This window comes from Nannobrachium achirus, assembly GCF_963921795.1.
Source record: "Nannobrachium achirus genome assembly, chromosome: 2".
In the NCBI taxonomy this organism is placed as follows: domain Eukaryota; kingdom Metazoa; phylum Chordata; class Actinopteri; order Myctophiformes; family Myctophidae; genus Nannobrachium; species Nannobrachium achirus.
Window position 1 is genome coordinate 8,267,259 of NC_137811.1, and position 21,747 is coordinate 8,289,005.

Below are 21,747 nucleotides of genomic sequence, written 5' to 3' on the forward strand. Positions count from 1 at the left end.
TAAAACGGCGAAATTAAACAAATATAGGCCTATTCGCTATATAAATATTTTGTTCGTGGGCCTGTGTTTCGCCGTTAATAGTTCTCCTTGGCTTTATTTATTTTTTCCTATAGGCCTACGCCAATGTAATGTGCACAGGAGTATTTTAGTTGCACAAAAAACAACCGCTCGCCCAGAACGAACCAACGGCGCAGTACAAAACCAAGGCAGGCAGGTTCCATTTGGTTTCATTTTACGCTCTCAAGAGTTAAGGGTCTATATAGTTCCGTTTGGTTACTCTCCATATTTTAACTGGAGATCACCTGCATGGAAACCCTAACCCCTCAAGGACCAACACAGCACTGGTGGTCCCCGGACCACTGGTTGAGACCCACTGCTGTAGACTCAATATACTGTAATCATATCGAACACAAATAAATACCCTATGAATTCAATGAAATGTCGGCTTGACAAGTGTAACGCTGACACTGCATGTGTAATGGATGTGTAATGAATGGATGGATGAAATAATAAAATGTACTTTTCATCATGTCTGTTGCTAAGGTATGGCAACATGACTGGTGTCTTGCACGCACGCGAGGGCGCGCGTGCAAGACACCAGTCATGTTGCCATACCTTAGCTTTTGCTGAACTGACGCCACTGGTAAACCCCGACTCTGCAGGGTCTCCAGCGCTGATTTGGGACAAGCGCTAGAGCTGCAGGCAGCTCGCCCCGTGTTGCGTATCTATAGCAGATATACAAGCTCATAGCGTGGTGAATTGCGTGAGCTTGTAGCTCTGATATTTTCAACGCGCGTCACCATCGTACGACGAATAGGCTGATTTTTAACAGCACACAGCACAGAAGAAGCAGCACGCTCACCCTTCGGGATTTAAACCACGCTGACAGATCATGATACAAAAATTATGATTTGTTTTAATGGTTGTAGCCTACTACTTTAACCAAATAATAATAAGAATAATAGGCTTAAATCTGATAAAATAGCCCAAAGGGAGCCACATGATAAAATAGCCTATATAAGGGAGACATTTTCCCAGCCGGTCACAGTGTCCGGTGCCGGTGGACTTTATAATTACCGGCCAATTAAACATTTTAACGGTCAATGGCACAACGTATGCTTCGCCAATATCTTTATATATACAGACAGACAGACAGACATAGAGAGAGGGGGGGAGAGAGAGAGAGAGAGAGAGAGAGAGAGAGAGAGAGAGAGAGAGAGAGAGAGAGAGAGAGAGAGAGAGAGAGAGAGGTAATGTTCATGAATCATGGAGACTTGTAGAGGATTGATTGAATAGCCATTAGACACCTGGCACCCCCTCAAGAACCACTGGGGGGCCCCGGACCACTGGTTGAAATCCACTGTCAGTAAGAAAGTAATGACGTGCTGCCGTGCATATCACCGAAAAAAAAAAAAAAAAAAAAAAGTAGGCCTATACCTCTGAAAGTCAGGCAAGACTGACGTTAACCTTTATTTTATTTAGAACATAAGATGAAACCAAATGGACCCTTGTGTTCATGAATGAGTTAGAGCTTAAAATGAATAGGCTACAATGAAACCATAAGAATCACTGTACATTTACAGACATTTTTTATTTATTTATTTTTTTACAAGACGCGTCACGCGTACCTCCGTGGCTGCATGGCATCGTTACAGGACACGGGACGCGTACCATCGCAGAGCAATCGTGTGCACCACGAGTGCCACTGGAGCAGAACTAACGCATGCATGCACGCACGCATATGTAAACAAAAAGCCATGCTGCACCCGTGCGTCGCTGCGCTGAAGAGGCACGATAAAGCCGCCATACACACACACACACACACACACACACACACACACACACACACACACACACACACACACACTTTTTACTTTGATGTTAATCAAGGCAATATTTTAACCCATTTGTTCAGCGCACCACTTATCTAATTTAAGATCTATGAGAGATCGTCTCTGAATGTCAGGGTTGCATGGACATTTGTTTTACAGTTGGACTTTCCACTATGACAGTGCTGTTATTGTGTGCTCAGTGCTGTCACCTGTGAGGGACTCGGAATGTATGTCTGTCTGTCTGTGTGTGTGTGTGTGTGTGTGTGTGTGTGTGTGTGTGTGTGTGTGTGTGTGTGTGTGTGTGTGTGTGTGTGTGTGTGTGTGTGTGTGAGTGTGTGTGTGTGTGTGTGTGTGTGTGTTGTGTGAGTTTGTCTAGCTATACGTATGCGGACTAAACGCATGTTCACACAGTCACCTGCAGGGGACCTCTGACAGTGTGTAAAAATAGTAGGTCCCCACAACGGTTAGGGTTAGGTTTAGGGTTAGGGTTAGGGTTAGGGTTAGGGTTAGGGTTAAGGTTAGGGTTAAGGTTAGGGTTATAGGGTTAGGGTGAGGGGTTAGGTTTAGGGATAGATGTTAGGGTAAGGCCACAGGACTTGCATAAAAATGAATGGAAGTCTATGTAATGTCCCCACAAGTGATGTGTGTGTGCGTGCGTGCGTGCGTGCGTGTGCACATACTGTATATGCAATCATGATTTTATAATCATTCAGAAAGCGGCCAATACCATTATGTGACCGATTATACTGTGCATCTTACTAGTTTTTAATGTTGAATTATCAAATGCATCCAACACAGAACAACTAGCTAGCAGTGACCATCAGGTCAACAACACAGCACAATATAAAACAATAGAGTTCAGCAATTTATCAGTTAGAACAGGGGTTTTCAACTTTTTCAGGCCAAGGACCCCTTAGTCGAGAGAGATGAAGCGGGGACCCCCACAACCTTTTCATAGATTCCATATACAGTAGTTTCATCGTTTGACAGCCATGTCAATTTGTGTTTTCAGAAATTTAACCATTACCTAATATATTTGACCTTTCACTCTGTACTTAGTGTGCTCTTTTTCCCCTCTACACCAAACCTCTTTGCCGAAAATAGCCGATCTACAAGCTCACAACGCCTCGCAACACGAGGCGTTGAGAGCTTGTAGATCTGCTATTTTTGGCTAAAGTTTTCAGAATATGGACACTAGGGTTCAAGTGGTTAATATAAAAAAGGAGGGGAAAAAAGCTTCTATCACACAAAGATTTGGAGGACCCCCTGTAGTAACTCTGAGGACCCGCCCCTAGGGGTCCCGGACCCCCTGTTGAAGACCCCTTAGTTAGAAGCTTTCATCTGATAATCGTTGGACACATTCTGTAAACGTCTTGTATTTGATTTGTCTCTGTTCATGGTAACACATGACAACAGTATTACGTAGAAGAAGAAAACTTCCACACTGATGGGCTCCATTTGCCTGGCGTTGACAGCCTCTATCACACACTTTGTTTTGGGAAGAGAGTCTGGGATTTCAGGAAGAGCTTTCATTTCTGGGGGGCGGGCTAAAGCCTAGTGACGCGAGCCCCAAACCACGTGCCCCAAGCATACAACACTGATTTAACCCTTGAAGCTGGTTGAGGAAATAGAATCTCAATGGATCGGTTCCAGACCGTACTACAACACCACTACCGCCAGGGGGTGTTGTTGTGTTCGGTCTGGTTTATTAACCAGGCAAGGGCTCCATATAAAGAAAATGTTAATGCATTCTAAAGTGGCGTTCATGAGACTTTTTCAGTATAATATTACAGTAAACTTTTATTATAGTAAAAAAAAGAAAACTTGGTTGATTGATTGATTGATTGATTGATTGATTGAATGATTTATTGAATGATTTATTAACAGGTTTGTTAACAAGTAGTACAGTCAAAACGTATGCTAACATGAAAAGATAACACAAAAGGCCCAAGTGGCTTCCTTGTACGCAATTCATCAATAAGACATGCAATACAGATTAGACCCTCCAGATGTTTTTGATTAAGCGATCGCAGAATATTTAGCAACTTTTCGCATATTTCGCAACTTTCTGCATATTTCACAACTTCCAGCAAATTCACTGCATTCACTGATATGTGCCTGCGTTGTTGTGAGAGAAATATGTCCAGATAAGAACATCAAAAATAAGTCGTATCGGGGTACCCGCTGGCCTGGTGGTCAGGGCGCATGCCACATATTGGGCTGTGATGCCTGCTGGCGTCGCCGGTTCGATTCCCGATCCGGACGACCTTAGCCGCATGTCATTCCCCATCTTTCTCCCCATTTCCTGTCGGTCTACTGTCCTATCAATAAAGGCATAAAAAAAGCCCAAAAAAGAAATCGTAAAAAAGAAAAAAAAATCGTATCAACTCAAACAAAAAACAAAACAAAAAAAGCTTCAAAACAAGATTTCTGGATTGACTTACAGGCGACTTCACTGTTTTAAAATATTTGCTCAGCGATGAGCATGTTGCAGCTGCAACATTGATAGCTTTTTTTTCTCCATATTCCTTTCGTTTCTGTGCTCCTGATTTTGATTTCCCCTCCCCATGTTTCATGTGTTGTGTTGACAAGACGAGTTGAATAAATAGCCTGTCTACACCTGTCTACCCCGGATGTTTATGATTGGCTCCGCGCTGCCGCTTCCTCACGAGTCACGATAATGCGAAAATAAAAGCTTTTGTACTGTTGTGAAGGGGGCCCACAGATTAGGAAAGTAGGGACCTCTAATATATTGGAAATGACAAAATACATATCGTGTTGTCGGGTGTTTTGCATTTTTCATTTTAAAAACGATTTAAACTAGTGAAAACAGCCAATCTACAAGCACACAACGCCTCGCACCGCGAGTCGTTGTGTGCTTGTAGATCGGCTGTTTTCACTACTTTTGTGCGACAGCCTTGTATGATGAAGCAGGGCTTTACTTTGCGAAAGAACATACACATTTTAAACTGGGAGATACGAGGTTTCCACCCGACAACGACGATATAATATCCTAGTATGAATGTATGTAGATAATATGGGCGCATTGGCGTCTATTTTTATCTAATGAAAACAAAATGTATTTCCGTTTATAAAACCCAACAACCGTATATACAAATTACTAGGGGTGTAACGGTATAGTAACTGTATCGAAATATTGTTTTTAACTTAAAAAAATCGAAGTACATCGAAATGAAAACAGCTAAAATCGAATTGTATCGTTTTATTTTGAATCGTATCGAATCGGCAGTGCAAAGAATCGATTGTATCGATACTACCTACTTGGGCATTGTATTTAGCATTTTTAAGAAGAAAAAAAATAAAAGAGGGGTTTAATTACTTTTCCTTTCCATATAGCTACACTGGTCTATCGATAAATGTGTGTAATCTCTGGGTTCATGTCAAGGTGCAGGTTTGTCAATATACAATGTCCATGTATTTGGCAGATAATCACTGTGTTTACTTATTTATATCCATAATAATACATGTTTCCCTTAAAAACCTGCACTATCCACACCTTTCACACAGATTTAATGTCTTTGATAAATAGTTACTATATCGATTTCAAATCATCGCATCGAATCGGATCGTATCGCCACGAATGAACCAATATCGTCCATGTATCGAATCGCTATTAAAATGTATCGTTACACTGCGAGAAATTACGCTACTGTTGGTCAGGCAACGGAGGGGGTGTGTCAGTACAGTGTCAGAGTACAGTACAAGTAGGGTTAGGGAGGGTGGGAGAGTGAAGGTATATCTGTGGAGGTATTCAGCAGACACAGGAGCAGACAGCAGGATGAAGACGCTTCTGTGGCTGAGTGTGGCCTCTCTGCTGCTTCTCTCTCTAACCATGGACTCCACGGAGCCTCATAAATGTAAGTAGATCTGATCCACCAGCAGCTACCATGTGAGACCGGGTGAGCTCACCATCATGACATGTTTTAGACTAGTGACTCAAGCCCTGAGTGGTGACCAGGAATGATCTGCACACTCATTTTAGGACAGTCACTGCATTCGGCTCATGGTTTATCTTATTGTAGAGCAGTGGCTTTCAACCTTCTTTGGAGACCAGCGCCCCTCTTATCCAATGTCTAGGTCCCTTATCCCAGTGAACCCCAACCAGGGGTACACATAGCACTTACTAGGGGTAAAAAAATAAATAATAATACCTCTCTCTCCCACTGGTATGACTGGCTCTATCTACTATTTTTTTTTTATGTTTATTTTTTGTTGCTATTTGTTATGTCCATGAAATGAATACCAAGGACTGCTCCTTTTAGTTTATAGTTTACCGTTTAGGCATTTAGCAGACGCTTTTAATCCAAAGCGACTTACAATAAGCAGATCAAATATCACAATAATAAACAAATGTCAGTACATCAACAGCAATATAACAAATGTAAATGAATATCTATCTAAAAAAAAAACAGTATAATCTGTAAAGAAAAATAAAATAATAAAAAAGGTTTCTAAAAAACCTAAAAAACAATGCTAACTAGCTTCATGTATGGACATTGATTTTCCAGTAGTGCTAAGGGTTTTGGTGGAGTCTGAAAAGGTTTTAGGCAGGGTGTTTAACTGTACTTGTAATAATAATAATAACTCAGATTTATATAGCGCTTTTCTAAGTACCCAAAGACGCTTTACATGGGGGCAAGAGAAAACCAAAAAAGTAAAAACTACTTTATTAGAAAAACACCTTAACACTAAAGGACAAAACCATTGAAAACAATAGAGGCCAAAAAAGACAGTGGAGTGAGTTAGCTGAGGTAAGCAATATGGAAGAGGTGGGTTTTGAGGGTGGTTTTGAAGGTTTGGAGGGTGGTTTTGGGGAGTGCATTCCAGAGGGTTGGGGCAGCAAAAGCAAAGGCTCTGTCGCCCCAGGTACGGTACGTGGTAATGTACAACATTTCTTTACTGTATTGACTTTACTTGACGTACTGTTCTCCATTTTTCTTTCTAATAAAATACTCAATCAATCAATCTGCGTTGGGAAGCTGGTGAATGCTACTATGCCTAAACCTAACCTTAATCCTTACCCCAACCTCAGTAAAACTATGCCTAAACATAACCCTAAAACCTAACCCTAACCAATGTTGGACTAATGAGATGTCGGACTTAAAGGGCCAGTTCACCTCTGGGACAACAAAGATATTTTAGTATTTCAGCATGAATGATGATCCATTTTTTATCATATGATGCAGCATGATGACTCATATGATGCAAAATGCATCATCATTCATGCTGAAATACTAAAATATCTCAAAACACAGATTGAACACAAAAAATAACTCAGGATTGTGTTGATCATGTCCCAAACAACAATAAAATAAGATCTGGTTGTCCCAGAGGTGAACTGGCCCTTTAAGGACAGTCCCCCTGTGAACAACCCCTTCTGCAAAGGTATTGCACATATTGGAAGGGGTCCTTGGGGCCAAAAAAGGTTGATATTGCAGACGTGTGCTCACTCAGAAATGACCTTTACACTCTGTCTGTCTGTCTGTCTGTGTGTCCTCTCTCTCTCTCTCTCTCTCTCTCTCTCTCTCTCTCTCTCTCTCTCTCTCTCTCTCTCTCTCTCTCTCTCTCTCTCTCTCTCTCTAATCCTGCGTGTGCGCGTGTCAGTAGCCACTATGTGAGAGGCAGGCAAGAAGCCTTCCTTGTTTGTGATCTTTATCATCTTCACCAATAGGAACACTATTCAAAGGGATAAGATGATTAATTCACAGAAATGACACATTGTCATCGAACTGATCTGACAAGCGGGCAGGTCCTATACTAGTGAGGACTGGAATGTGGACGGTGCTGGTTGGTTTTCTAATGTAAATATGAAATGTTGACATTTCTGCATGTGTGCGTGTGTGAGCGCGCGCACACACACACACACACACACACACACACACACACACACACACACACACACACACACACACACACACACACACACACACACACACACACAGGCCTGTCAGTGTGCACATCTGTCTTGACTCTTTTGCCATTGGTCGGGTGACTGAGCAGACTGACAGTTTCTGTGGACAGTTACAGGGACGTGCACACATAGACACTAGGGGGTGCTAGAGCACCTGCCTTTTTGCCTGCCTGGATCAATGTGCCCTTTTTATAAAATTCGTTTTTTGTACAGTGTTTGTTTGTTCTGTACAGTACTCAGTATGTGGACCATGGTGACATCGGTCAATTCTGGATTAAAATCTTCTAATATATATATTTATGCCCCAAAATGCTCTGGAATCTTACCACACATGTAGGCTATCTGCGATCAAAGCAGCATGTATCTATTCTGCATCTAGCTTGAGGCAAGACCCAAATTAACTAAAATCTTTGCTTCTGGGGGTCCCTGGAACAAAATATTTTGAGCAGCAGGGACGTGCACACATAAGACACTAGCCTTTTTGCCTGCCTGGATCAATGTGCCCTTTTTATAATGTTCATTTTTTGTACAGTGTTTGTTTGTTTGTTTTGTTGTTTTGTACAGTGTTCAGTATGTGGCCCATGGTGACATCTGTCAATTCTGGATTACAAGCTTCTAATATATTTATGCCCCAAAATGCTCTTGCCACATATTTAGGCTATCTGTGATCAAAGCAGCATTTATCTATTCTGCATCTAGCTTGAGGCAAGACCCAAATTAACTAAAATCTTTGCTTCTTGGGGTCCCTGGAACAAAATATTTTGAGATTGGGGTCTGTGGCCAAATACATATCATTTTGGGGGTCCTTGACATGACAACATGTATAGCCTCTCTTCCGAGTAGAGAGAGACACTAGAAACTCTGCTGGAGAGACAAAACAAACTGCTGAATGAAATTAATTATGAATTTTAACTTTAAGAAGGAAAAAAAAGGACTCATGTCCCGTTCAACTCGAAGGGACTATAACATGGCATTATTTCTGCAAATGGTGACTTTCTTAGAAACATGCTGCTTGCTTGCTTGCTTGCTTGCATTCATTTCATCTCATGTTGTGAAGAAAGTCTCAGCACAGCTGTGTGTGTATTTACCACTTGCAGAAGTAATGCCATATAGTCTTTTTTTCTTCCAAAAGTTAAAATTCATATTTCATTTCATTCATCAGTTTGTTTTGTCTCTGGATACCCAGAACATATAATATGTTTTTTTGATAATCGACTTTGATCTCATAAATGATTAATCAATTATTCAATTAATTGATTCATGCATATCAATAGACATAGATATGTCACAGCAGGGCATGTGTGCATATCAATAAACCATTGTCTGAACATGTTAATGTATAGGTGTAAGCACCGTCCGCGTGACATCATTCAAATCGCATCCCCCCAAAAATGTAATCACCAATGCAACACTGCCCAAACTTCCTAACTGCTAGGCAGTCGACGGTTCCACGCGCCGCACAAGGTGCCCTTTTTTATTCACTTGAGCACCCCCTCCTCAAAATGTCTGTGCACGCCCCTGACAGTTTATGTGGAACAACTTTAAAAGGATCCCTGGCTAATACGACAAATATGCCTCAATACATTATAATGGTCCTCTATAACTACAATGTAAAATTAAAAACACCTTAAATATTTTATTTCTTCTAGAAATAGCTAATCTTTCACTCAATAGGGGAAATACCTGTCGCAAGTTGACGATATCATTAATGTCATGTGTGATCTATCCCTATATGGAATTTATGGCATGCATGTGCAAAAAACACATTTGAAATATTGATGTGATGCTCATTTTAACAATAGGAAGTATTACATTTGTTTTTATTTGCCCATGCCATAAATTCCATAGGGATAGATCACACAGATGACATTTATGACATCATCAACTTGCAACGGGCATTTCCCCTGTTGAGTGAAAGATTAGCTATAGAGTTATAGAGGACAATTATAATGTATTAAGGCATATATGTCGTATTAGCCAGGGATCCCTTTAACAAGGTTGTTCCAGTTTCATTAGTATGTGTGTTCTGATAAATCATACAGTTACTCATAACCGCCCTGTGAATTTCAAACAAATAAAAGCAAATTACACTCAAACTCATTTCTTTTCTCTTCAGTTGCTCAGTTCTTCGGTTCTCCCAACAGATCGCCAGAGGAAGGTGAGATTCTATATGGGGCTAGTCTCACCCTCCGACCAGCTTTGTTTGGGTTGTGTAACATTTTCTTTACAGCGGCCGACATTGTTACACTCTCCAGACTCAAGCGTGTGTTTTGCTGCTGGTTCCTTCCTGTTTACGTGTTACATTTGTGCACGTTACGTCACCGCGCTAAGTACGGACAAAATAATTAATGTATTCCAAACAGCATTCGTAATGAAGCGTTTGTATGGTAAATTATCCCGGTTCAAACGGCATAGGCATATTCACCATATTCCTGGCCCTCTCTATGAAGGCTACCATTTTCTTTTGCAGAGGGCGCTAGAGAGTTTTTCTCTGTGTGCTGCTTCAAAAAACATATTTTCACTTCCTCCCAAGTAAGGAAGTGACACGGAATTGTCTGTTGCCAGATTGTGCCAAAGAAATAAGCTCAACAGAAGCAACTAGGCTATACTACTTTACATTTACAATTGAAAATATCAGCAAAAAATATCAGCTTGTATATTTGCTATTTAAAAAATATTGAGGGGGAAAAAATACATTTTAATATTTTTGAAACATTTTAACAACATAAATCTGTATGGCAGTCCCTGGCACCACATACTTTCAGATGGGGGTCTGCGTCTGTGGACAAATATGTTAATCTGGGGTCCTTGATATGAAAAGATTTGGGAACCACTGGTTTAAAAAATATTAGAAAGTAAGCCCAATAAGCAACTATACTATTTGTATAGACACAAATTGCTTATTATAAGCAGACATGGCAACCCAGGTACATTCAGAGCCCAGAGCCTAGAACGCCAACTACTGACACTTTATTGCAAGGACAACAGGAAACCAATTGATGTTTTTCAGGCCAGCTTTTTCAGCCTCCAAATCTTTCAGGATATGAACAGGAAGCCGGGGGCGGGGCCAGGAATAACGTGAATAGGCTACTGTACTAGACACGACGTCTTTCGAGTGCAGCAGATGAGGAACACAGAACAGGGGTGCAAATTGTATTTAGGGCCCGAGCACACACAGTGTGTGAGGACTATTATATTTGCAAAGATTCTTCTTCTTCTTCTTCTTCCGCTGAATGAATCACGTTTTTGAGGCGCCAAACGTACTCCAAAAGTTGCGCAACTTTGCACACACATCACAAGTGGCGACAATTTTCGTATTTAAAAAATAATTAAAGCTGCAAGCAGCGATGACCGGGCCCTCGCATCTCTACCCACGTCACAAGGGGCAACAGCCAATCAGAAGAGGGGACGGGGCTAAGTCAAACCAATTAAAGTGAGGGACTCTTAATGAGGTCATATGACACCACCCACATGTCTGTATGACAAATGGTTCATCAAATATAGAGGCACTTCCTGTTTGGCGAAGGAAGCGCCAATTAAGGTTAAGGACTCTTAATGAAGTCTTATGCAACCACCCACACATCTGTACGACAAACGGTTCATGAGATATAGAGGCACTTCCTGTTTGGCAAAGGGCACTTCCTGTTTGGCGAAGAAAGCACCAATTAAGGTTAAGGACTCTTAATCAAGTCATATGACACAACCCACGCGTCTGTACGACAAACGGTTCATGAGATATAGAGGCACTTCCTGTTTGGCGAAAGGCACTTCCTGTTTGGCGAAGGAAGTTTGACGCTTCGCCACGGTCATGCCGTTTTACTTTTCATCGTTAAGGTTTCTTGTGTATGCTGAGCGAATTCGAAGTTGATCCGATTAACCCCCAAGGAGGAGTTCGTTAAAGTGCGACACGTTAAAACGGCCCAAAGTGCACCAAAACGCCACAGAGAGGTAAAAATGGCTGACTTCCTGTTTGGTTTCGGACGTGGCGCCAAGAGACTTTTTTGTAAGTCCGGACATGATACAGGTGTGTACCGATTTTCGTACGTGTAGGTGAAACCGTATGGTGGGGCTTGAGGCACAAAGTTTTGTAGGGGGCGCTATTGAGCCATTAGGCCACGCCCCCTTTTGATTATTTTTAATTACGTACATTTTCGCCACTTGTGATGTGCGTGCAAAGTTGCGCAACTTTTGGAGTACGTTTGGCGCCTCAAAAACGCGATTCATTCGGCGGAAGAAGAAGAATAATAATCTTTGCAAATACAATAGGGTCCTCACACACTGTGTGTGCTCGGGCCCTAATAAAAGTGGGCGGGGCCTAATGGTGCAACAGCGCCCCCTACAAAATTTCAACGCAACAGCCCCACTATACGGTTTCACCCACAAGTACGAAAATCGGTACACACCTGTATCACGTCCGGACTCACAAAAAAGTCTCTTGGCGCCATGTCCGAAACCAAACAGGAAGTCAGCCATTTTGACTAATTAGTGGCGTTTTGGCACATTTTTGTCCGTTTTCACATGTCACACTTTAACGAACTCCTCCTAGGGGGTTAATCAGATCAACTTCAACTTCGCTCGGCATACTCAACACACCTTAACGATAAAAAGTTATCAAAATCGTGAGTTTTCGTAAAACGGCGTGCCCGTGGCGAGGCATCAAACTTCCTTCGCCAAACAGGAAGTGCCCTTCGCCAAAAAGGAAGTGCTTCTTTATCTCATCAACCGTTTGTCGTACAGAGTTGTGGCTGGTGTCATATGACTTGATTAAGAGTCCTTCACCTTAATTGGTTTAATTTAGCCCCGCCCCCTCTTCTGATTGGTCGATTATTGATAGTTCCTATTTGCTATCTTTTCAATGGTTTGTAATAAGTGCAATAGTGTAACTGTGTCTAGGTGTAATAACTGTAATAGTGTAATAGCGCAATAAGTGTAATAGTGTAATAGTGTAATAAGTGTAATAGTGTAATAAGTGTAATAGTGTAATAGTGTAATAAGTGTAATAGTGTAATAGTTTAATACGTTTAATAGTGTAATAGCGCAATAAGTGTAATAGTGTAATAAGTGTAATAGTGTAATAGCGCAATAAGTGTAATAGTGTAATAAGTGTAATAGTATAATAGTGTAATAGTGCAATAAGGGTAATAGTGTAATAGTGTAATAGTGCAATAGCGCAATAAGTGTAATAGTGTAATAAGTATAATAGTGTAATACGTGTAATAAGTGTAATAGTATAATAGTGTAATAGTGTAATAAGTGTAATAAGTGTAATAGTGTAATAGTGTAATAGCGCAAAAAGTATAATAGTGAAATAAGTGTAATAGTGTAATAGGGCAATAAGTGTAGAAGGGCAATAAGTGTAATAATGTAACTGCTGCCCCTTGTGACGTGGCTAGAGCTGCGAGGGCCCGGTCATCGCTGCTTGCAGCTTCAATTATTCTTGTATTCTTGTATTTTTATTTCATTTTTAGGGCTACAGCCAACAGGCCCTAGCCAACCTGACGCCCCAGACAGGCAACCGTCGAGCTGTACGGGCTTCTGTTCGAATCAAAGAACAGGTAAACAAACATGGACACACACTTATAGATTGTGGTCTAACATAATTCATGTATTCCAAACAGCATTCGGAATGAAGCGTTTATATGGTAAATTATCCCGGTTCAAACGGTATTATGTAACTAAGAGAGTGTACACACGCTACCAAATGGGTCTATTTGGTTCCATTTGTACAGTTTCTCTGAGTTAAATTAACATGGGTATTGTACAATAGAAATTGGGGTCTCAGAGATAGAAATGCTATTAAATGGGTATACGTCCGTAGCTAATGCATGTCAAACTGGGGGTCCTTGAAATTAAAATGGTTGAGAAATACTGCTAGAGCTGTAAAACCTTTCTCTTATGGGGGTCCCTGGCATATATTTTCAAACAGGCTAATAAGTGTCAATTTGGGGGTCCTTGACATGAAAATAGTTTGAGAACCAATAGTTTAATCTTAGACTAGGCATTAGAGTCCTTCGATATACGGCTATAGGCATGGTTATTTGGCTCTGTTTTCTCCTTTTCCTTCCTCCACTGCACACCTGAAGGCTTATATTGTCTTTTTGTGATGTTTGAGTGTGTCATGCAACTTACTTGTGTAATTGTTGCAATAATAATATAGACACGGTCTCTCTCTATTTAGAGCCCGAGGTATGGGGTTATCTTTGTGCCATAATTAATTTGTATTTGTACTTTTCCTTTTTTTTACTCGTAAACATTTTTACCCAAAAAATTACACGTAAACAAATTAATTTGAAAAATATATCCGTAAAAAAAAAAAAAGTACGAATGTTTTTTTGGAAGCTGCAGTGATTATTATGCCAAAACTAAAAAAACAAGCCAAAATACGAATATTTTCTTATTGTTTTACGAGTTGTTTTTTTGGTTACTTCATCACGAATGCTTTCATCATCTGCACGACTACGAATCTCAGTCAGCAGTTAGGAAACTGCCAAAAATCACATGATCGACAGAGAGCCAATGATGTGAGGCCTGTCCAACTAGCCAATCAAAAGGCTCCGGAGTTGACATGGCAACCAGCTGTTGCCATGTCTTGTAAAAGTGAGTACTCTGGGCTTTCTTATCCATAATTTTAGCTAATTCCATCACCAGTCCCTATGGAAGTCTAAATGCTCAAAAAATAATACATAAATACTACAATGAAATGAAATAAAATAAATAACAAAATGATATAAATAAAAAATACATAGTTCTATAGATCTAGGGAGTCATCCATATGTTTTCAGATCTATATGCCCATCCCCATGTTCTATTAATAGATCTATGGAGTCATCATATGTTATATTGTACTTATTTTAAATAAAGGGGCCTCGGCATCGGCCGAGGGACCCCCCGGGGACCCCCTGGAGCTCCGGGGACCCCCGCGGACCCCCTGGCGCCGCCGCAAAGGGGCTCCGAAGGGGCCCAAAAATAGGAGTGGCACTTTCATGGGAAATTCGGGACTTTGACCATGCGTACCCCCTCCATGGGTGACGGGACCGGGGCAAGCGTGACAGCGCGGCCTGGTGGCGGCCCCCCGGTACTGCAGCGCACATAAAAACCCATAACTCGGGCTAGGAGTGACCGTTCAAGACGGGACCGGTACCCACACGTCCGGCTCGGGCCCCGGAGCCGGCCGTGGTGGAGCTGCCGGCCGAACGCCGGTACTGCAGGCGGGTATAAAAGGCCATAAATCTGCCCCCGAGCCACCGGGAGAGACGGGGCCGGCTGCAGGGGGGTCCCCGAGGGGTACCCCACCCCGGGGAACCCCTGCGTTTCCCCGCGCCGCCCAAAAAAAATAGGCTGAAATACCCAAAAGTAGCCGATCTACGAGCTCCGGCTCCACTCCGCGGGCCTTGCCGGGGGTCCCCGGACCCCCGCATCTCGGAGGGGGCCCCTGGCCGCCCGCCCTGAGCGCCCTGGCCCCGCCCCACTGCCCGGGGGCCCCCCTGGGCCCGAAAAAAGGAAGTGCCCTTCGCCAAACAGGAAGTGCCTCTATATCTCATGAACCGTTTGTCATACAGACATGTGGGTGGCGTCATATGACTTGATTAAGAGTCCTTGACCTTAATTGGTGCAACAGGAAGTGCCCTTCGCCAAACAGGAAATGCCTCTATATCTCATGAACCGTTTGTCGTACAGACACGTGGGTTGATTAAGAGTCCTTGACCTTAATTGGTGCAACAGGAAGTGCCCTTCGCCAAACAGGAAGTGCCTCTGTATCTCATGAACCGTTTGTCATACAGACGCGTGGGTAGCCTCATATTACTTGATTAGGAGTCCTTGACCTTAATTGGTGCAACAGGAAGTGCCCTTCGCCAAACAGGAAGTGCCTCTATATCTCATGAACCGTTTGTCGTACAGACGCGTGGGTGGCTTCATATGACAAACGGTTCTTGAGATATAGAGGCACTTCCTGTTTGGCGAGGGTACTTCCTGTTTGGCGAAGGAAGCACCAATTAAGGTTAAGGACTCTTAATCATGTGATATGACGCCACCCACGCGTCTGTACGACAAACGGGTTGATGATATATAGAGGCACTTCCTGTTTGGCGAGGGGCACTTCCTGTTTGGCGAAGGAAGCACCAATTAAGGTTAAGGACTCTTATTCATGTGATATAACGCCACCCACGGGTCTGTACGACAAACGGTTCATGAGATATAGAGGCACTTCCTGTTTGGCAAAGGGCACTTCCTGTTGCACCAATTAAGGTCAACAAGGACTACTAATCAAGTCATATGACGCAACCCACGCGTCTGTACGACAAACGGTTCATGAGATATAGAGGCACTTCCTGTTTGGTGAAGGGCACTTCCTGTTGCACCAATTAAGGTCAAGGACTCTTAATCAAGTCATATGAAGCCACCCACGCGTCTGTACGACAAACGGTTCATGAGATATAGAGGCACTTCCTGTTTGGCGAAGGGCACTTCCTGTTGCACCAATTAAGGTCAAGGACTCCTAATCAAGTAATATGAGGCCACCCACGCGTCTGTACGACAAACAGTTCATGAGATATAGAGGCACTTCCTGTTTGGCGAAGGGCACTTCCTGTTGCACCAATTAAGGTCAAGGACTCTTAATCAAGTCATATGACGCAACCCACGCGTCTGTACGACAAACGGTTCATGAGATATAGAGGCACTTCCTGTTTGGCGAAGGGCACTTCCTGTTGCACCAATTAAGGTCAAGGACTCTTAATCAAGTCATATGACGCCACCCATGACGCCGTCCGTCCGTCCGAGCGTCCGTCCGTCCGTCCGTCCGAGCGTCCGTCCGAGCATCTGTCCGTCTGAGCGTCCGTCCGAGCGTCCGGCCGTCCGAGCGCCAGTCCGTCCGTCAGTCTGAGTCCGTCCGAGCATCCGTCCGAGCGTCAGTCCGCCCGCCCGTCCGTCCGTCCGAGCGTCCCACTCCCACTCGTCCCACTCCCACTCACGCTCACAGCCCGTCCTCACACATCAGCTCCCGCTCACACATCAGCTCCCGCTCAGTCCCCGTCCGTGTCCGTTTGCTCCGTCCGGACACGGACTGTCCCATCAGCGGCTCTTACTGGGCTCGGGGGCAGAGTTATGGCCTTTTTTACCCGCCTACAGTACCGGCGTTCGGCTACCAGGTGGCGCTCCGCCACGGCCGGCTCCAGGGCCCCGAGCCGGACGCGTGGGTACCGGTCCCGTCTCGAACGGTCACTCCTAGCCCGAGTTATGGGTTTTTATGTGCACTGCAGTACCGGGGGGCCGCCACCAGGCCGCACTGTCACGTTTGCCCCGGTCCCGTCACCCATGGAGGGGGTCCGCACGGTCAAAGTCCCGAATTTCCCATGAAAGTGCCGCTCCTATTTTTACAATATAACATATGATGACTCCATAGATCTATTAATAGAACATGGGGATGGGCATATAGATCTGAAAACATATGGATGACTCCCTAGATCTATAGAACTATGTATTTTTTATTTATATAATTTTGTTATTTATTTTATTTCATTTCATTGTAGTATTTATGTATTATTTTTTGAGCATTTAGACTTCCATAGGGACTGGTGATGGAATTAGCTAAAATTATGGATAAGAAAGCCCAGAGTACTCACTTTTACAAGACATGGCAACAGCTGGTTGCCATGCCAACTCCGGAGCCTTTTGATTGGCTAGTGGGACAGGCCTCACATCATTGGCTCTCTGTCGATCATGTGATTTTTGGCAGTTTCCTAACTGCTGACTGAGATTCGTAGTCGTGCAGATGATGAAAGCATTCGTGATGAAGTAACCAAAAAAACAACTCGTAAAACAGTAAGAAAATATTCGTATTTTGGCTTGTTTTTTTTAGTTTTGCTATAATAATCACTGCAGCTTCCAAAAAAAACATTCGTACTTTTTTTTTTTTACGGATATATTTTTCAAATTAATTTGTTTACGTGTAATTTTTTGGGTAAAAATGTTTACGAGTAAAAAAAAAGGAAAAGTACGAATACGAATTAATTATGGCACAAAGATAACCCCATACCCGAGCACACACAGTGTGTGAGGTCCCTATTGTAATTGCAAATATTATTATTATTCTTCCCCGTAAAGAATTGCGTTTTTGAGGCGCAAAACATACCCCAAAAGCAACTTTGCACACACATCACAAGTGGCGAAAAATTGCGTATTAAAAACTTGTGATGTGCGTGCAAAGTTGCGCAACTTTTGGAGTACGTTTGGCGCCTCAAAAACGCGATTCATTCGGCGGAAGAAGAAGAAGAATAATCTTTGCAAATACAATAGGGTCCTCACACACTGTGTGTGCTCGGGCCCTAATAAAAGTGGACGGGGCCTAATGGTGCAACAGCGCCCCCTACAAAATTTCAACGCAACAGCGCCACTATACGGTTTCACCCACAAGTACGAAAATCGGTACACACCTGTATCATGTCCGGACTCACAAAAAAGTCTCTTGGCGCCATGTCCGAAACCAAACAGGAAGTCAGCCATTTTGACTAATTAGTGGCGTTTTGGCACATTTTTGTCCGTTTTCACGTGTCACACTTTAACGAACTCCTCCTAGGGGGTTAATCAGATCAACTTCAACTTCGCTCGGCATACTCAACACACCTTAACGATAAAAAGTTATCAAAATCGTGAGTTTTCGTAAAACGGCGTGCCCGTGGCGAGGCATCAAACTTCCTTCGCCAAACAGGAAGTGCCCTTCGCCAAAAAGGAAGTACTTCTTTATCTCATCAACCGTTTGTCGTACAGAGTTGTGGCTGGTGTCATATGACTTGATTAAGAGTCCTTCACCTTAATTGGTTTAATTTAGCCCCGCCCCCTCTTCTGATTGGTCGATTATTGATAGTTCCTATTTGCTATCTTTTCAATGGTTTGTAATAAGTGCAATAGTGTAACTGTGTCTAGGTGTAATAACTGTAATAGTGTAATAGCGCAATAAGTGTAATAGTGTAATAGTGTAATAAGTGTAATAATGTAATAAGTGTAATAGTGTAATAGTGTAATAAGTGTAATAGTGTAATAGTTTAATACGTTTAATAGTGTAATAGCGCAATAAGTGTAATAGTGTAATAAGTGTAATAGTGTAATAGCGCAATAAGTGTAATGGTGTAATAAGTGTAATAGTATAATAGTGTAATAGTGCAATAAGGGTAATAGTGTAATAAGTGTAATAGTGTAATAGTGTAATAGCGCAATAAGTGTAATAGTGTAATAAGTGTAATAGTGTAATACGTGTAATAAGTGTAATAGTATAATAGTGTAATAGTGTAATAAGTGTAATAGTGTAATAGTGTAATAGCGCAAAAAGTATAATAGTGAAATAAGTGTAATAGTGTAATAGGGCAATAAGTGTAGAAGGGCAATAAGTGTAATAATGTAACTGCTGCCCCTGGTGACGTGGCTAGAGCTGCGAGGGCCCGGTCATCGCTGCTTGCAGCTTCAATTATTCTTGTATTCTTGTATTTTTATTTCATTTTTAGGGCTACAGCCAACAGGCCCTAGCCAACCTGACGCCCCAGACAGGCAACCGTCGAGCTGTACGGGCTTCTGTTCGAATCAAAGAACAGGTAAACAAACATGGACACACACTTATAGATTGTGGTCTAACATAATTCATGTATTCCAAACAGCATTCGGAATGAAGCGTTTATATGGTAAATTATCCCGGTTCAAACGGTATTATGTAACTAAGAGAGTGTACACACGCTACCAAATGGGTCTATTTGGTTCCATTTGTACAGTTTCTCTGAGTTAAATTAACATGGGTATTGTACAATAGAAATTGGGGTCTCAGAGATAGAAATGCTATTAAATGGGTATACGTCCGTAGCTAATGCATGTCAAACTGGGGGTCCTTGAAATTAAAATGATTGAGAAATACTGCTAGAGCTGTAAAACCTTTCTCTTATGGGGGTCCCTGGCATATATTTTCAAACAGGCTAATAAGTGTCAATTTGGGGGTCCTTGACATGAAAATAGTTTGAGAACCAATAGTTTAATCTTAGACTAGGCATTAGAGTCCTTCGATATACGGCTATTAGGCATGGTTATTTGGCTCTGCTTTCTCCTTTTCCTTCCTCCACTGCACACCTGAAGGCTTATATTGTCTTTGTGTGATGTTTGAGTGTGTCATGCAACTTACTTGTGTAATTGTTGCAATAATAATATAGACACGGTCTCTCTCTATTTAGGGCCCGAGCACACACAGTGTGTGAGGTCCCTATTGTAATTGCAAATATTATTATTATTCTTCCCCGTAAAGAATTGCGTTTTTGAGGCGCAAAACATACCCCAAAAGCATCTTTGCACGCACATCACAAGTGGCGAAAAATTGCGTATTAAAAAAATAAATAATAGGGGGCGTGGCCTAATGCACAGCCCCACTATACGGTTTCACCTACACGTGTGAAAATCGGTACACACCTGTATCATGTCTGGACTCGCAAAAAAGTGTCTTGGCGCCACGTCCGAAACCTTATCAAGACGTGTAGACGTTGAATAGAAACAGCAGAGAGCAAAAGATGTACACAATTATTTTCTTCCTCTAAATCAGGGGTCTTCAACGTTTTCAGGCCGGGGACCCCCAAACTGATGGGGAGATGGAGCAGGGACCCCCTACCACCTCGTAGGGTGGGGGGGTCGGGGCTGCGACATATTTTTTATTTTAAACATGTACAAGTTACAGCGAGCAGGGTGGGCCGTACCACTACCATTTCTAAACATACTACGTATTAACTGAGAACCAATGTCAATAATATACACAATCTGTCAATTGCATAGTAATCATGTATTCAAGCTATTCAAAATGGATAGAATCATGATTTATTTTTTAACATAAAAAAAAAAAAAAAACATTTTTTTTAAGCAATAATTTCGCGGACCCCCTGCAGTACCTCCGCGGACCCCCTAGGGGTCGCGGACCCCCTGTTGAAGACCCCTGCTCTAAATCTTTTGGACATTTGGAGATGAGACATAACATTGTGATAGCGATAACATATAGACATAGTTGATGATATTCAGACTGATTGCTGGTTTTCATGCTTCTTTCAAGGAACAAATTGGGCAAGAGCTGGAGTTGCTACACAGTCATCTACATATGATAAATGTTGGCCTGAAAAGGCTATTGATGGGAGCCATGCAAGCGACTGGAACATGTGGACCTTACCATCCTTATCGCACACACAGAATGATTATAGACCCTGGTGGAGAGTGGACCTCCAAGCGGTCTACAACGTCAGCTACGTCGCAATCACCAACAGGAAGGACTGTTGCGCTGACAGACTCAATGGAGCTGAGATCCGCATTGGAAATTCACTGAGCGACAATGGAAACAGCAACAACAGGTACATTCATTTTAATGTCTGTGTAGGCTTTTAGCAGACACCCTTATCCAGAGCGATTTGTAAGTAAGACATTTGAATCCCAGGTGTGCTGTGATCCAACATATCGAAGCTGGAGTCACCAAAACCTACAACTGCGGAGGGATGACAGGTCGCTATGTCAACATTGTGATTCCTGACAGGAGAGAATATCTGACTCTGGTCGAGGTGGAGGTTTATGGTGAGGCTTCTGGTAGGTACTAATCTGTGCACAGGAATGCTATAGTCAGGTCCACTATGTATTTGTGTTGGATTTTTTTGGAGATTAGTAAAACTATACATTTTTGGAATCTTCAGACCATGGGGAATCCAAAAATCTTTGTTTGCATTTGCACAGACACCTGCAAAGCTGCCATTTTGGACGTTCAAAATGGCCGACATAAAATACATAATTTGTGCTTTCTTGGCTTCTAGACAACCTAGAAACTTAATTAAACATGCCAATCCTATGTTTTCTGGGTCAAGGAATCGACTGAGTAAATGATGGGTGTAAAATGTTCCGGACCCCCACCCCCTTTCTTGGGGTTATCTATTTTGGGACCTCCCAGAACAGTACGCTAGCCAGTTAACACTTATGTTGCAATGA

At 42.4% G+C, this 21,747-nt stretch overlaps 1 protein-coding gene across 4 annotated transcripts in view; it reads left to right on the forward strand.

Annotated features, from left to right (window-relative positions):
- Positions 1-5,598: 5,598 nt before the first annotated feature.
- LOC308305846 (scavenger receptor cysteine-rich type 1 protein M160-like) overlaps positions 5,599-21,747 on the forward strand; it is a 66,945-nt gene continuing 50,796 nt past the window's right edge. For 3 of the 4 annotated variants that reach the window (XM_080750730.1, XM_080750732.1, XM_080750733.1), the window contains exons 1-6: positions 5,600-5,710; positions 9,881-9,922; positions 13,233-13,319; positions 19,263-19,349; positions 20,834-21,125; positions 21,209-21,354. In XM_080750730.1, the coding sequence (XP_080606856.1) occupies positions 5,632-5,710; positions 9,881-9,922; positions 13,233-13,319; positions 19,263-19,349; positions 20,834-21,125; positions 21,209-21,354 (733 nt within the window). In that variant the 5' untranslated portion in view covers positions 5,600-5,631. Of the gene's footprint in view, positions 5,711-9,880; positions 9,923-13,232; positions 13,320-19,262; positions 19,350-20,833; positions 21,126-21,208; positions 21,355-21,747 lie in introns of all 4 variants that reach the window. The other variant, XM_080750731.1, reaches the window with a different exon arrangement.